Source organism: Gracilinanus agilis, chromosome 1 (genome assembly GCF_016433145.1).
Source record: "Gracilinanus agilis isolate LMUSP501 chromosome 1, AgileGrace, whole genome shotgun sequence".
Lineage (NCBI taxonomy): Eukaryota > Metazoa > Chordata > Mammalia > Didelphimorphia > Didelphidae > Gracilinanus > Gracilinanus agilis.
In genome coordinates this window covers 705,270,244-705,286,001 of record NC_058130.1, presented here as the reverse complement: position 1 = coordinate 705,286,001, position 15,758 = coordinate 705,270,244, and the positions used below count along the sequence as shown (strand labels likewise).

The 15,758-nt window shown below is 45.7% G+C and overlaps 1 protein-coding gene across 1 annotated transcript; it reads right to left on the bottom strand.

Annotated features, from left to right (window-relative positions):
• Positions 1-776: 776 nt before the first annotated feature.
• On the bottom strand, positions 777-12,163 carry PARP10 (poly(ADP-ribose) polymerase family member 10). The gene is made up of 10 exons (XM_044658357.1): positions 11,992-12,163; positions 11,421-11,663; positions 11,004-11,240; positions 10,237-10,796; positions 6,069-6,290; positions 5,768-5,861; positions 5,096-5,668; positions 4,761-4,891; positions 2,931-3,105; positions 777-2,428 (listed from the first exon to the last, which is right to left on the bottom strand). Exons 1-10 carry the CDS (start codon positions 12,161-12,163, stop codon positions 2,067-2,069), a joined length of 2,769 nt encoding a protein of 922 aa, XP_044514292.1. The 3' UTR covers positions 777-2,066.
• Between the last annotated feature and the right edge of the window lie 3,595 nt (positions 12,164-15,758).

Sequence of the window (15,758 nt, the reverse complement as noted above, 5' to 3'; positions counted from 1 at the left end):
ACTTAGCCTCTTTGTGCCCACATCCAATCCGTTGCCATGCCTACCCTTCTACTAATTACAACAATCTTTTTCTTTCTCATTACATAGCCTTGACTCTATTACAGTTACCTATTGCCAGTACTGTTGCAATGGACTCCAATTGGTCTTTCTGCTCCCAAGTCTCTGATCTCTCAAATCCATCCTCCACCTTGCTGCCAAATTGATCTGGCCTGGGAAACAGATCTGGCTATGTCACTCTCTACTCCAGAATCTTCAAGGGCTCCACGGTGCTTCTTGGATAAAATACTAACTTCTCACTTTGATATTTAAAGCCCTCCACAATCTGGTTCCCATCTACCTTCCCAGTTTTATTTCATATCATTCCCCTCAATTTATTCTTTGCTTCAGGCAAACTGGCCTGCATATAATTCCTTTTTTTATATGATATGCCATCTCCCACCTTAGCACCCTTGTCCAGATGGTCCTCTGTATCGGGAATACACTTCTTTGAACCCCTGCCATCTTTCTGTGCATGGCTCAGTGCCACCTCTTATGCAAAGCCTTTCTTCGCACACACACACTTTCTCTCTCTCTCTCTCTCTCTCTCTCTCTCTCACTCACACACACACACACATACACCCTTGTCTCAACCCAATATTCCCTTCTATAGCTGTAGAATGAAAACAAATCAAGAAAAGAATGGCAGTTGTCTGGCGCACTGGAATTGAAGTCACACACACACAGCTATTATGTCAGAAGCAAGATTTTAATCTTTATCTTTCTTACTCCCAAGCCAGTTCTCTTCTCCAGACCATTACTTTGCATAAACTTTGTATTTCCTCATCTGTGTACATGTAGAACATAAGTGTCCTGAGGGCAGGGGCTGTTTCCTCCTGCTATATTTTCAGCATCTAACCTTGCACATAGCAGGTTCTTAATAAATACCAAATTTTATTTGGAATCAAGTACACTCCTCCAAAGTCCTAGCCCAGTCTATTCATTAGTTCTATCTCACCCCAGCTCCCTGATATCTATATCTATATCTATATCTATATCTATATCTCTCTCTCTCTCCCCCCCCCCCCCCCAGACTTGGGAAACTCCCAACATCTGGAGTTGTAGCCTGAGTGGCCTGGGGCACAGATACATTCGGTAATTTTCCCCAAGGTCACATAGTCAGCATGTGCCAGATGTAGGACTGGGCCCAAGTTCTTCCCGTCCCCAGGGCTAGCACTCCAGATGCTACACCTTCTCAGCACCTTCAGCTGCCTCTCCCCCCTGACCCGAGGGCTGGGCGAGGGGACCAACAAACTCCTCCCAAAGCCTTCCTTTACAGAGGGCTAAGAACTTTCCAGCTTCATTTTTCACCAGTTGTTCTTGGTTTTAACTCCAGGAATATAAGGCTAGGTCTACCCTGAAACCCTCTTTTCAATTTCTTTTGTATACTGTCTTCCCCTGTTAGATTATAAACTCCTCAATGGAGGAACTATTTTTGTTGGTTTTTTCCCCTGCTTTATTTGTATTCTCAGTGCTTAGCGCATAGTAGGTATTTAATAATCTTTTCTGCTTCTTCCAGGAAACCTATGAAATTAGAAGTACTCGTCACACATTTTGGTCCTTTTGGCATAGACATCTGAGGTTATACATTTTATTGTGGGTTTGCCTCTTGGCCATTGTCTCCAAGGCATCATTGGCTTACTTTTTCTATTTTTCTTTTTCATACCTGCTTCTCTCTGGTACCAAGACTGGCAAGTCAGGTTAGATAGTTTTCTCCTTCCTGCTCACTTTAAGCTCCTTTTCACCCTGTAAATCAGATCTCAGCCTGGAGGATGTAGGGATTGGGGGTCTGGGGAGAGGCAGCATGGGAGGAACAGAAGGAGGCTCAGAGGCAATAACTTGTGATGAAAAGAAGGTAGCAGCAGAGAAGGAAGGCTATCTTTTATGCCAGTGCAAGGATACAGGCCCTCTCTCCCCATATTCTTCTCCTCACCTGACTTCACCCAACACTGCCTAGCCTATGTAGACAAGCCAGGCCTAGAGGACTCAGGCAAACAGAGAGCGAGTGGGCCCCGGGGCCATTTTGGGAGTCATATGGGGGGATGTAGCCAGGGGACATCGAAGCCACTGCAGTTGGCACCATGGGGTAGGCTGGACGCTGGGATGTGCTGACAGGTGATGAGGAAGATGGGCAAGGCCTGAGTGTCATGGAAGATGACAAAAATTCTAGGTTTCTTTGTGGAGTCAACAGCACTGTCGTAGCGTTGCACGCCCCGGCCAGACTCCTTCTGGGGTGGAACCCGAAGCCCTGGATGTCCTGGCCCGTAATCTCCTGTCAGCACCCGAGCCACGAACACTGCCTTGTGCCCGCTCCTATCTGGGGGTGAGTACCGATCCTTGACGGAGATCTTAGCCTTTACTGCAAAGTATACCCCATTCCCGTACATGGCAGCTGGGATGGAGGGAGGAAAGAGATAAGGCGCCAGCCCCCTGCTCCCACTGCCCCAGAGTCTTCCCATACCCCCAGGCCCCTTGACTGCCAAACTCCCCCCACCCCAGGGTCACCCCACCACCCCTCTGGGTACTAGCACTCTCTCCTTTATTTTTTCTTTCTTTTTTTATACCCTTATCTTCCATCTTGAAGTCAATACTGTGTATTGGCTCCAAGGCAGAAGAGTGGTAAGGGCTGGGCAGTGGGAGTCAAGTGACTTGCCCAGGGTCACACAGCTGGGAAGTGTCTGAGGCCAGATTGGAACCCAGGACCTCCCATCTCTAGGCCTGGCTCTCAATCCACTGAGCCACCCAGCTGCCCCCACTAGCACTCTCTCCTAATCCTTCCCCCCCTTTCCTCTGAATATTTCACTCAGTGCCACCTCCCTGGACTACTCTTGACTCTCACCCTATTCCTCCAAACCTTCCAGGGGAGTCCCTCCCACGGCCTCCCCACTCCTCACCGTTGCGGCCACAGAAGCTACGATTGAAGCCTTGGCTACAGATGTCAGGCACAGCTTGCCAAGAGGTCCCATGGTACAGTATTCGCTCGACAGGGCGCGAGGAGCACGTCTGTTCTAGCTTCTTCTTATGGAGCTCATACTGGCTCTGGAGCAAGGGTTGGGATACACGCTCAACCTGTGGGGAAAGAAGGAGGCTGAAGTTCAGGGGGCCAGGATTCAACCAGGACAGAAACTGAAGGGCGCCAAGGCCGGGACCCTCAATGTGCCTCAAAGACCCTGAGAACACTCCCAGAACTTTCTGGATTTGACATGGACCAAAAGGTCAAGAAACGATCTCCCTTTGTTTCCTGGAAGGAGCAGAATGATTGAAGGCTGTGACCTGGATGCAGATACACTGAGTACCCAGCAGCTACCCGGACTTCTCTGTGGACTCTGAGACTCCCTCTGGCCAAGTCACCTACAGAAATTAGTGGTGGGCAGGGGTGGAGATGGAAATTGGGAAAGGGTAGTCCATAATGACTAATGCCCACTGGGGCATCAGCTTGAGCTTGAGGCCCAAGAGAGGGCAGAGATTCCAGGTGCCAGCTCAGGGCTCACAGGTGACAGTAGTGTACTTAGACTCAAGAGACTTGGATTCAAATCCCACCTCCAAGTTACTAGCTGTGTCATCATGGATAAGTCATGTAATTTCTCTATGCCTCACTTTCCTCCCTTGTAAAAAGTGGCCAGTTTCCTCCTTAGAAAATTGCACTCACTGAGGCTAAACAATTGTTGCAAAGTAAGCCTTTTGTAAACCTCAGAGTCCCTGGAATCCCAATATCAGCATTTGGACTCTGTATTTACTGAGAGATCATTTTTCTGGGCCCTTGCCCAGGAGCAGTGAAGTCTCCAGGGGGTATCAGTTCTGTTTTCTGAGGACTATGGCACAAGCTGGGCCAAGCTGGAGGGAGGTGGGGAAGATCTTGAGTCAAAGCTTAGGAAATACAGGCTCAGAAATCACAGCGGTGTTGTTGGGAGAAGGCCATGAGATTCAAGAGAAACCTTCATAAAGCTCTTGACCCCGGAAGCCTATCATTGGACCCTTTTTTCTCCTTTAAGCCCCCCAGTAGTAGGCCATGACCTTCATTGCCCTGCCTCCAATCCTATGCCCTTGGCTTAGCTCAGCTCTCATGTTGTTATTGGTAATGGAAGAGATAGCAGGGGGAAAAGTATGATAATAGTTAAAACAATAATAAATAGAATCTAAAATGCACAAACAACTTTCTTCACAACAGTGGAAAGATTTATGCCCCAATTTTTACCAATGAATGAATTTTATAAAGAATTTCGAGGATTTGGGGAAGTTACTGGTATGAAATGATGCAAAGTGAAGTAAGCAGAACCAGGAGAACAAAATATGCAATGAGCATAGTCATGTGAATGAAAAGAGCACTAATTAACCTTAAGAAGAACCCCAAAAAGAACCCTAATTAAATGACCAACTTCAATCCTGGAGAACTGTCAGTGAGGCATATATCTCCACCTATCAGTAGAGATGGAATGGACTCCAGATATGAAATGAGCTATAGCTACAGAAGAAACTCACTATTATAAAACCAAACAAAATAAAATCCCTGCTCTAACTCCTGGGCTACAATTCCTAGCAAGCCCCAGGCTCTCACCATAGTGATCAGTAGAGAGAGGATCTCTTTTTTGATCTTCAGGCGTGCGTAGAATTGCTGTGAACTGGCCATGGGAATGGTTCTTAGCTGGGGAAGAGTAAGGTAAGGTATACATGTGGGAGAAGTGCTTAGGAGTGCCCAGAACAGGTTGGCTGGACTTTGGGCTTACCTTGATGATGTGAACATTGTGGGGTTTGTCCAAGGTGTTATAGAAGGCTTGGGCTGTCTCTTGGAACTCCACACTGCTCTCTTCCAGGCGCTCTAGCTCCAGGGGTTGCTCCCTCGTCACCTGTGCCACCACTGAGGAGGTATGGGAAAAGGAATGAAGGGGGAACTGAGGCAGGACTTTCATCCCTTTCCTCCCCAAGCTCCCGACACTCTCAGTTGTTGTTTTCTTTCTTGGGGGGGGGGGGAAGAAGGGGACAAGGAGAAGCACTGGGTATATGTGGGCAAGTGACCAAGGAAGATGACTATGAAGGTGGTAGGGGGCAGTGCCAGCCTCACCTTTTGCTCTGGCAGGGTCTGGGGCCACGGTGTGGCTCTGGTTCAATGGGACAGTCATCAGTGTCTTGAGGTGTTGGGCAGCACAGGAAGGCTGGGGACCATAACCACTTAAGATAGCACAGTCTCCCTGAAGGGTAATAGTCACACCATGGTGCCTCTCTAGGCGGGACCAGAATGTAGGGGGTAAACCCTGGTCCACACCCATCACCCTCTCCTCTTGTAGCCATGCCCTAAGAGCAGTCTCCAAAGCGTGGCTTAGTTCACTGGGGTCATGGTCAAAAGTAGAGTGTACCACGAGCTTCCCACTACTGCTGTTGGCTTCTATGTCATCCAGCAGGGACATCATCAGAGCCTGCTTCAGAGCTCTTGTTTCCCCCATCATCAGGGCCTCTGCCTCCAGGGAGTGGTGTAGGGCCAACTGCAAATCTGCCTCTTCTTCCAGTGTTGTCTTTTCTCTGTCAGGGGCTGCTACCGTCTCCTCAAACTCATCCAGTTCTGCTTCCTTCAGCTCCAGGGAAGGCAATTCTTCTTCATCTGGACCATCAAAGGCAGCCAGAAACTCCTTGATCTTCTCTGAGGGACAGATAGAGGGATAGAGTTGAAGGGGGCTGTTAGAAACTGGAGAGGAAGGATAGGGACAGTGGTAGGAGGGATGCTGGGTGGTACCCATACCTATTTGGATGGTTGAAATGTTCTGAACTGTGCTTCTAGGGGGCGAAGAGTTATGGGTCCAATCTGATAATGACTCTTGATCTATGGGATCAAGCTGTGGGAAAAGGATCAGATGGGGAGAAGAATCAGGACTGTCCACACTCACTTCCCTACTCCCCAAACCCCTTTGCTTCTTGGAAGTAGTAATCTAAGGCCAGAGCTGACATTCAAAGGTCAGGATGATGGTAGCAAGATCTGTGATTGGGAGAGTGTCAAGATGGGGTCAGGATCAGGGCTCAGTGTGGAGGGTAAAGGCAAGTACCTCCACAGGGTCTGCATCGAGGGCTGCCACCCCCTGTTCCTCTACTGTGAGGATGCAATGGAACTGGGCCTCCAGGTTCCTCAGGAGGTCTTGGCCCTCACTGCCCAGTAGGAAAGAGGCACTTCCTGGATGTTTCAGTGGTAGGGTATGGCATCCAATGCTGATCAGAAGGCTCTGTAGGAAGTCTTTGGCTGCATGGCATGGCTCCAGTGCCCCACTGAGCTGTGGATTATAAAGAAAAGTTCAGAGAAAGACAGGGACATTGAGCTGGGGGAAAGGGGAGCTACTGCTTTCCTCAGTGAGATGTATCTGTTATCAGAGCTGCTGCAGTCATGCTTGTGAAACTGTAAACCTATTCTGAGAGCACTCTGGGAATATCTCCCCTGGGCCGGGAGCAGTCAGAAGAGATATGACCTGGGGGGGCACCAGGTAGAAATAGAAATCTGAACTTGGGAAAATATGATCAGCCATCTGGTTAAGAATCTATCTACAGTCAATCTTTGATGGCTCCTATTGTTTCTAGTAAAAAATATAAATTTTGCCTGGCCGATCCACACTCTGGCTCTTATCTACTTTTTAAAGACTCCCTGGTTTCCTTGAAAGCACAACTCAGGGACTATCTCTTACATGAAGTCTTTCCTAATTCCCCATTTGATAAGGCTCTCAATCTCAAATTCATTTTGTATTGTAAGATTTAAATTAATATCCAATAACTCCAAGTATTATATTTTATTAGATTTCTTAATAATAACTTGAAGTAGAAAAACTAAAAAGACAAAAGTAAAAGCCTGAGTAAAGAAAAGTTTTCCCAGCTGCATTCTCGGGGAAAGAGAGAGAGATGGGGCCACACACAAACTTTATCTCCAAAACGTAAGGATGGAACATGAGAACTAAAGTGGGATGCTGGGATTTAGAGTCCTGGAGAGCAGATTCTATTATACAGTATTTCCTTAGAATTACTTACCCACATGTTTGCTTCCCCCGCTAGGATGAATATAAGCTCCACGAGGTTTTTTCAATGACCTACAGGCTAGAGGTTCCTCCCAGGTAAGGAACCAAGAGGGTAATGAGTGGGAAAACCTTGGAGTCTTCCAAACATGAAGAGATTAGGAAACTCCCATTTAGCATGGCAGGACGAGAAGTCTTAGGTTCAAACTGACCTCAGACACTTCCTAGCTGTGTGATCCTGGGCAAGTCACAACCTCCACTGTCTAGCTTTTACTGCTCTTCTGCTTTAGAATCAATACAAGACAGAATTAAAAAAGAAAAAAGAAATTCCCATCTAGCAATGAGATAGATGTTTCCTGTCTCTGTGGCCACATGGTTGCTTCTGGCCCAGATAGTTAATTACTAAATAATAATAATAGTAACAGCTGACAAAGGTTTGCAAAACACTTCACATATATTATCACATTTGAGCCTCTCAATAGCCCTTTATGCAAAGCAAATAAATAATACAGGAGAAAAGTAATTGGGTGGCCCAATGCAACCAGGGGAAATCAGGAAAAGGAACCTATAGGAGGTAGTCCTTGAGTTGAACCTTAAAGACAGCTACGAGACAGAGGTAAGGATGGGGCATCTTGGGCAAGGGGGACAACCAGTCCAAAGGCATGGAAATGGTTGATGGAATGTTCTGTCCAGGCAGCCCCTTAAAACCCTATAGTTCAAGTCAGATGGAATCAAGATCAAGAAATTTAATTAGAAAATACAAGAAAAGACTTCTTTAATACCTAGCAATGAACTCTCCCCACAAAAGTCAATCAGTAGTCCAAAAGTCATGGGAAAGGAGCCTACCAATCCCAATACAAAGTAACTTCCAAGCATGACCAGGCTGGAGTCAGAGTCAAGTATTATATAGTCTGCAAGACTGTACTGGGAAGGAACAAGAGCAAAGGGTCCCTGAAAAAAACTCAAGAGTGGAGATTTGGAAATCACTAGGAATGACCAACACAGCTCAGCTAGGCAGTGCTCAGTACCCAGGGACTTGGACATCCCTAACACTCTGTCCTGGGATGGCAGAGAGGGCCCTTAAGATCCAACACTCTGAACATCAAAGGCCCAGGGGAGCCTAACCCCAGGGAAAAAGTATCAGTGCAGGAGCCTAGGACAAGACCAAGTGAGGATAACCACCCAAGCCAAAAGCATAGTAGAAAAGTGAAATTTAGCCCTGGCACAAATCTATAATTCAAGAAGTAAAACTAGGAAGACAATAAAATTAAAGAAAACACTAATATAAAAATAATTGAAAATCTAGAGTTCCCCCCAAAAAGAGAAAGTTTGTTATAACTGCAAGCAGAGACTATAAAGGGGGAAAGGTATTTTTCCCAAGGACTTCATGAATATCTAGAAGAAATCAAGCAAAAAATAAAATATTTTTTTTTGTGGAAAGAATTGGAAGGTAAATAAGTAGCCTAGAAGAGAAGTAGTAAGCTTTACTCAAGAAATGGACATCCTGAAAAATAAAGCAGATCAAACAGCAAACAATTATTCCATTAAATAGCAAGAAATATTACAACAAAATCGAAAGATTATAAAAATAAAAAATAAGATATCTGATATTTTAAGAAAACTGACCTGGAAAACAGATCAAGGAAAGAAACTTTAAGAATCACTAGAGTCTTTAAAAAACATGAGCAAAAAAAGATAGGAAGAGGGGAGGGCAGATAATGAGTTCAGTTTTGTACCTGTTGAATTTCAGATGTGAGCACTGGCAGAAGTGTCAAACTCAAGTGTGGCCCCCAACCAGATTAAAATGTAATTAGGAGGGGCAGCTGGGTAGCTCAGTGGATTGAGAGCCAGGCCTAGAGATGGGAGGTCCTAAGTTCAAATCTGACCTCAGACACTTCCCAGCTGTGTGACCCTGGTCCTGGGCAAGTCACTTGACCTCCATTGCCTACCCTTACCACTCTTCTGCCTTGGAGCCAATACACAATATTGACTCCAAGATGGAAGGTAAAGGTTTAAAAAAAATAAAAATAAAAAATGTAATTAGGAAGTGTTTTTAAAAATAAATAACAATCCAGTACAACACAGATAATGTCAATTTGTGGTTTTCTAAGTCAATATAGCCAGCAGGGATCAGTGTCTACTTAAGGTTGCTATAAAGATGTCCAGTTCAATTTGTCCAAAAGGCAGATGAAGTTGTGAGATGGGTCAGGAAAGAGGTGGATTAGTTGACTTAAGAATCATCAGCATGGAGATGGTAACTGAATTCAAGAGAACTGGTAAGAAGGGTACCCAAAGTAGAAATATGCAAGAAAAATGTATGATTGATCACATGGTTTGATGGGGATATGAATGGGGTTTTGGAGTTAAAAGATCACTCTATTGCAGATATGAATATTTATAGAAATAGGTTTTGAACAATGATACACGTATAACCCTGTGGAATTGCTTATGGGCTCCAAGAGGGGGTAGGAAAGAGGGGAGGGAAAGAACATGAACCATGTAACCACAGAAAAAGATTCAAAATAAATAAAAAAAATTTTAAATGGTACCCAAACATAGAGGAAGGGCTGGGAGAATTAAACATCAGATAAGATGAACCTCTCTCATATCTGAAACAGACAAAGGAGGGCTGAAGGGACCCACAGTTTGGTGGAGAAATATACCCAATTCAACAAGGAAACAATTAAGGATGGGATGGAGAAGGTTAAGAGGGAGGATAACACAAAGGGAGGGAACAGCAAAACAAACTTCCTTATCCTGAAAGAGGGAGGATCTGAAGAACTATGGTATAAAGATATGCCTTAAATTGCCTCTTAGACAATTGGTAAATTGAACATATTAATATGATGCAATATTACTGTACCATAAGAAATGATGAAAGAGATTATTTCAGAGACTCTTGGGTTACATGAATTGTTGAGAAGTGAAGTGAGTGGAACCAAGAGAACGATTTATACAAAGACAGCATCGTTGTAAAGAAAAACAATTTTGAAAGATTTAAGAACAGATCAATCAGCCTGACCACCTCAAGACCCAGGAAGAGGCTAGGTAGGCCATAGGTTGCCTAAGAGAGAGTTGAGAAGGGAGATAGAATCAAAGACAATTGGAGAGTTAGAATCTATTTTTATCTGATCTATTCTCCTATAAGATGTCCATGTTCCCCATAGGTTCTGCTCAGACTATATTCAGAATAGTCCAGACAGCATTAGGAGGAGCTTACCCGGAAGCCAGTAACATCAGGGCCATCCAGTGGGTAGAGGGTCACTTCTTCAAGGCTGGCAAGAAACTCTTGGTAATAGAGTTGCAGAAATCTCAAGGCACCTGGCTCCATGGACAGCAGGAGCTGCACAGGCACTACTGTTTTAGCCAGCTCTTCCTCTCTCTCCTCCGGCACCACCCTTTTGGATACTGTGTCCTCCGTTGTCTCTTTTGATCTCTCCACTGGCATAGTTTCTTCCAGCACTAAGCCTGGCAGAGGTTCTAGTGCCTCTTTTCTCTCCACAGTCACTGACTTCCCCGGAGGCACCGTCACCTCTGGTTTTTCCAAAGGAACTGTCCCTTCCGGACTTTCCAAAGGCGCGGTCTTCCCACAGGTCTCTCTGAGCACTTTCTCTCCTGATGTCTCTTGGGAAGTCGTCTCTCCCAGGGCGGGTCTTTCTCCTTCCGCTGGTTTAGATTCAGGCTCCGGCTCCGGCTCAGGTTCCAGGACATCATAGTGAGGGACTATGCTTAGCTCTGAATCAGAAAGTTGGTGATTTCGGCTCAACACTCGCTCGGCCACTGAGAAGGGAAGAAGGTCCTTTAGGCTAGCATCTCTAGGGATTTCACCAGAGTGGAGGCTTAAGGGATCCCAGGCAGAATAAGCGGTTGGGAGAGAAGGGTATTGGGGGTGGGGAAGAATTCTGGCTCCAGTAAGCATCGGCACCTGCTCCTCCCACGCACAGCTGGACCCTGGGAATCAGGGGCAAGGGAAGGAGGTGTACTCACCCTCCCACTGCTGGAAGGTGACAACAGTTCCTTGGGCCCTAGGTAGTGTCCTCAGCCCCTCCAGGGCACCGCCCCCACTGCGGCACTCGTTCTCCAGATAGAGCTGGAGCAGCGTGGCATCTGGGGGCCGATCTCTTCTCACAATCCTTACAGCCCGAGCTTGGGGCACCCAGGCTAGTGACACTGCTGCGCCGTTCAGGGTTTTCTCACTGGCCCGCGCAGCCAGCTCTTCAAACTCTGACATAGGGAAGACGGCCAGACTGGAAAACTTTGGAACAACTGATCCCCCCTCTCCTCTTCTCTCCCTTCCCAGGTTCCACCTCTCTCAAGCCCTAGCAGCCCCGCTCCACTACTTACATCCCCTCCACCTACTGCCCCCTCCCCCCATATTTCTCCCAGCCTATTCAGCCCCCTTACCTGCTTCGGAGAGGGGCGTGGATAACTGGACCAGCGCCCGGTCTGGCCGGGGACTGTCGAGGGCCTGGCAGTGCCCCTCGGCGCTTAAGAGGCTCTCCACATAAAGTTCCAGGAGTTGTGGGGCTGTGCCCGGCCTCAGGCCCTGGAGCAGCAGGCGCTGGGAGGCCCGGGGTGGGGAAGGCACGACACTCACGGCTGTGCCCTGCAGCTCGTGGCTGGCCTGAGCTAGGACTCTCTGGGCATCTGGAGTAAAGGAGGAGAAGGTCAGGGTTCCCGAGTCCTGGCAGAGACCTCTCTGAATCTGGCTCCAGGGTCTTGTACCCCTATGCCAACACACACACACACACATACACACACGCACACACGCACTCACACACACCCCTGAGTCACTCTCCATCACCCTTCCAGCCTCGCGCCTCTACCACACCCTTATCCCAATACACACACGCGGGCGCGCGCAGGCACCCCTGAGTCATTCTCCATCACCCTTCCAGCCTCCCGGCTCCTTCCCGCCTTCCTATCCCGACACACACGCGCGCACACCCTGAGCCACTCGTCCCGCCTGCCTTACCCTCCGACTTCTGAAAGGTGAGGATCCCTCCAATGCCCAGCCGCTGCCAGCCTTGGAGCGGGCCGCCCCCCGAGCGCCGCGAGTTCTCGAAATACAGCTTCACCAGCTCGTCGGACACGGCCTGGGGCAGACCTCGGAGTTCCACCTGCTTCTCGAACCCTACCTCCGTCATCCCCCCGGGCTTAATTCCGTGCACCTGCCTGGGGGCCGGCGCTCTCTTTCCTATCCCGGGCCAGCACAGTTTCTGCCCGCCTCTTACCCAGAAACGAAACCAAAAGGGAAGATTTTGGACACAAGTTCCTGGGGCGGGGCAGAGACGGATCACAAATAAGAAGGAAGCCAGATGACCCTTTGGATAGAGTACTGGGCCAAGATTTACTAAGATCCGAGTTCAAATCCTGTTGCAGATAATTAGCTACGTGTCCCTGCCTCATTTTTCTCATCCGCAAAATGGGGATAATAGGCCCTCCCTTCCAGAGTTGTGAAGATCAGATGAGCTATTCCTACTGCTCCCAGCACATCGTAGGTGTTATTTATATTCTATTATTTTTTATTGTACCTGATATAGAACTGTCAGGAACCTCCAGAAGTCATCCAACCCCCACCCCCTCACCTCACAGCTGAGGACGGGAAGTGTTGAAAGTTCTTTAAAGTCATTTAGTAAAAGGCAGAATTCGAATCCAGGGCCTCTGGGCCAGCATATTCTCTATAGCATTCTGAAGTTCTACTGTTGAAATCCATCCGAAGCAAAATTCATATAAAAACCATGTTTATTAGCTTTCCTGTGTGTTAGCATCAAAGTTAGGAATGTGAATTAAGGCAGCATGTTAGAAGCCTCCATGTGGGGACTGGATAAGGGAAAGACTAGAGGGAGGGAGATCTACTTAGGAGGCTATTGCAACAGTCCCGCCCCGAGGGCAATGATCGAAGTCCACACTCGCGATGGTTGTGATGGGAGTGGGAGGTGGGAAGAGAAGCAAAGGTAGAGATTTTGTGGAAGAATTGTTCATTGATTGGATATGGGGGTGGGGAAGCATCAAGGATGAAGCTGTAAAACGCGGTGACTGCAAGGATCTCACGATCATGGATTTAGAGCCGGAAAGTAACCAAGAGAGGCAATAAGAAAATAATAACTGAGGAACAATTTGGTTATAAGCGATTTATTGGCTAGGCAGTTAAAAAATAATGGTTGAGGTAGCTAGGTAACACACAATATAGAAGCAGCAAACCAGGAGTCCAGATTCCTGGGTTCAAATCTGGCATCAGACCCGTCCTAGCTGTGTGACTCTGGGCAAGTCACTTGACCCCCATTGCCTACCCTTACCACTCTTCTGCCTTGAAACCAATACATAGTATTGATTCTAAGACGGAAGATAAGGGTTAATTTAAAAAAAAAAAAAGCAATGGTCTGTGAACTTCCCAGTTAGTTCAAAGACTATAAATACAAAGTAAAGCAAATTATTATACTCCAAAACCAGTTCTTCAAATATGTCCAAAAATTAAATTAATTAGAAATTATTAACCAGGATATTATTCAGGATACAAAATTAGGTAATCTGATTTCTAAATGGAGGAAAGTTTAGAAACTTTCCAAGTTAGGGAGATGGGAATAGGAGGAGATTAAATAAGTTTTGGGGGGCCTCTATTCATAAAATGAGAAGATGCTGATTAAGTATATCCACCTGTACATATGGATGAATAAAAGAAAAACAGCAAAATGGAGCACAGCACATGTGACAGCACAAGATGGAGTCTGCTCTCAAGTTAGACTCTGACTGTTCCTCCTTGATTCTCACATTAAACTAACTGCATTTTATTCTTTATTTTTGTTATCATGCAAAATACACTTCCATATTGGTCACTGTTGTAAGCACACACTCATACAAAGCCAAAACTCCAAACTAAAACCATAAATATACTGATGTGAAAGATAGTATGCTTTGACCCACACCCATCTGACTCCAACAGCTCTCTCTCTGGAGATGGATAACATTCCCAAGATTGTCCCTGATCATTGTATTACTGGAAGTAGCTTGAGTTTTCAGTTAATTATTGTACAATATTGCTATTGCTGTGTTCTCCTGGTTCTGCTTATTTCATCAGCTCATGCATATCTTTCCAGCTTTTTCTGAAATCATCTTATTTCTCATAGCACAATAGTATTCCATCACCAATATGTACCACAATTTGTTCAGTAATTCCCCAACTGATGGACATCTCCTCAATTTCCAATTCTTTGCCACTAAAAAAAGAGCTGCTATAAGTATTTTTGTACAAGTAGATCCTTTCCCCTTTTTTTAATGATCTCTTTGGTATAAAGACCCAGTAATAGTATTATAGGATCAACATTGTATGCAGTTTTATAGCCTTTGGGTATAGCTCCAAATTGCCCTCCAGAATGGTTGGACCATTTCACAACTCCACCAACAATGCATTAGTGTCCCAATTTTGCTATATCCCCTCTAACATGTATCACTTTCCTTTACTGTCACATTGGCTAATCTGATAGGTATGGGGTGCTACCTCAGAGTTGTTTTAGAATTTGTATTTCTCTAATCAACAGTGATTTAGAACATTTTTTTCATATCATTATTGATGGCTTTGATTTCTTCATCTGAAAACTGCTTATTCATACCCTTTGACCATGTTAATTGGGTAATGGTTTGTATTCTTATAAATTTGATTTAGTTCCCCTTAAATTTGAGAAATAGGGGGCAGCTGGGTAGCTCAGTGGAGTGAGAGTCAGGCCTAGAGACAGGAGGTCCTAGGTTCAAACCCGGCCTCAGACACTTCCCAGCTGTGTGACCCTGGGCAGGTCACTTGACCCCCATTGCCCACCTTTACCACTCTTCCACCTATGAGACAATACACCGAAGTACAAGGGTTTAAAAAAAAATAAAAAAAAAATTTGAGAAATAAAGGTTTTATCAGATAAATTTGTTATAAAATTTCCCCCACCCCCATTTGTTATTTCCTTTCTAATCTTGGTTACATTAGTTTTGTTTGTACAAAAAGCTTTTAAATTTAAAATAATAAAAATTATTCATTTTATATCTTATAATGCTCTCTCTCATTTGGTCATAAATTCTTCCCTTTTCCAAAGATCTGCCAGGTAACTAACTGCATTTTAAATACGATCTTCATTTTCTCTCAACAGAGGCCACCCAGTCCAACCCCCCTCATTTTATAGATGAAGAAATGGAAGCCCAGAGAGATGGGATGACTTGGTCACTTCGTAGGACCACACAGGTAGTCCATGAGTAGAAGACATGGGATTTGAACCTTGATCCTTTGGCTTTATATCATGGCAGAAATTTATTAGCTGAGTCAACAAAAATAAAAGAAAGTCTCCAAGCCAAAAAGAAATAGATATGTTGAGAGAGGGCCAATCTTACAATAAAGCCGAACTCCGGTTAGCAACTGAAGACCTCGAGACTTGAGAGGGGATGCCTTATATAGCCAGTCATACAGAGGTAATGTCAGTAATGAAGTGCTATCCAACTCAAGTAAATTGTCCAGTGTGTCTTGGTCCTGTATCTCGGTCCCTATGATGGCCAGTCATTCTGCCTTTAGCATGAATGTACTGCATGTCATGATGATTCAGCAGAGGTCAGCATAAAGATAGGCTGTTCTGAACAGTTTTGAGGCGGAAACCTGTGGATTAAACTGAAGTCTTTGGCCCAGTGTCACACCAGAGCAGATGAGAAGGATGTGCAGTTTAGCCAGCTAGCATAGGCAGGGTGGGGGGAGAGCAATACAAAATAGTT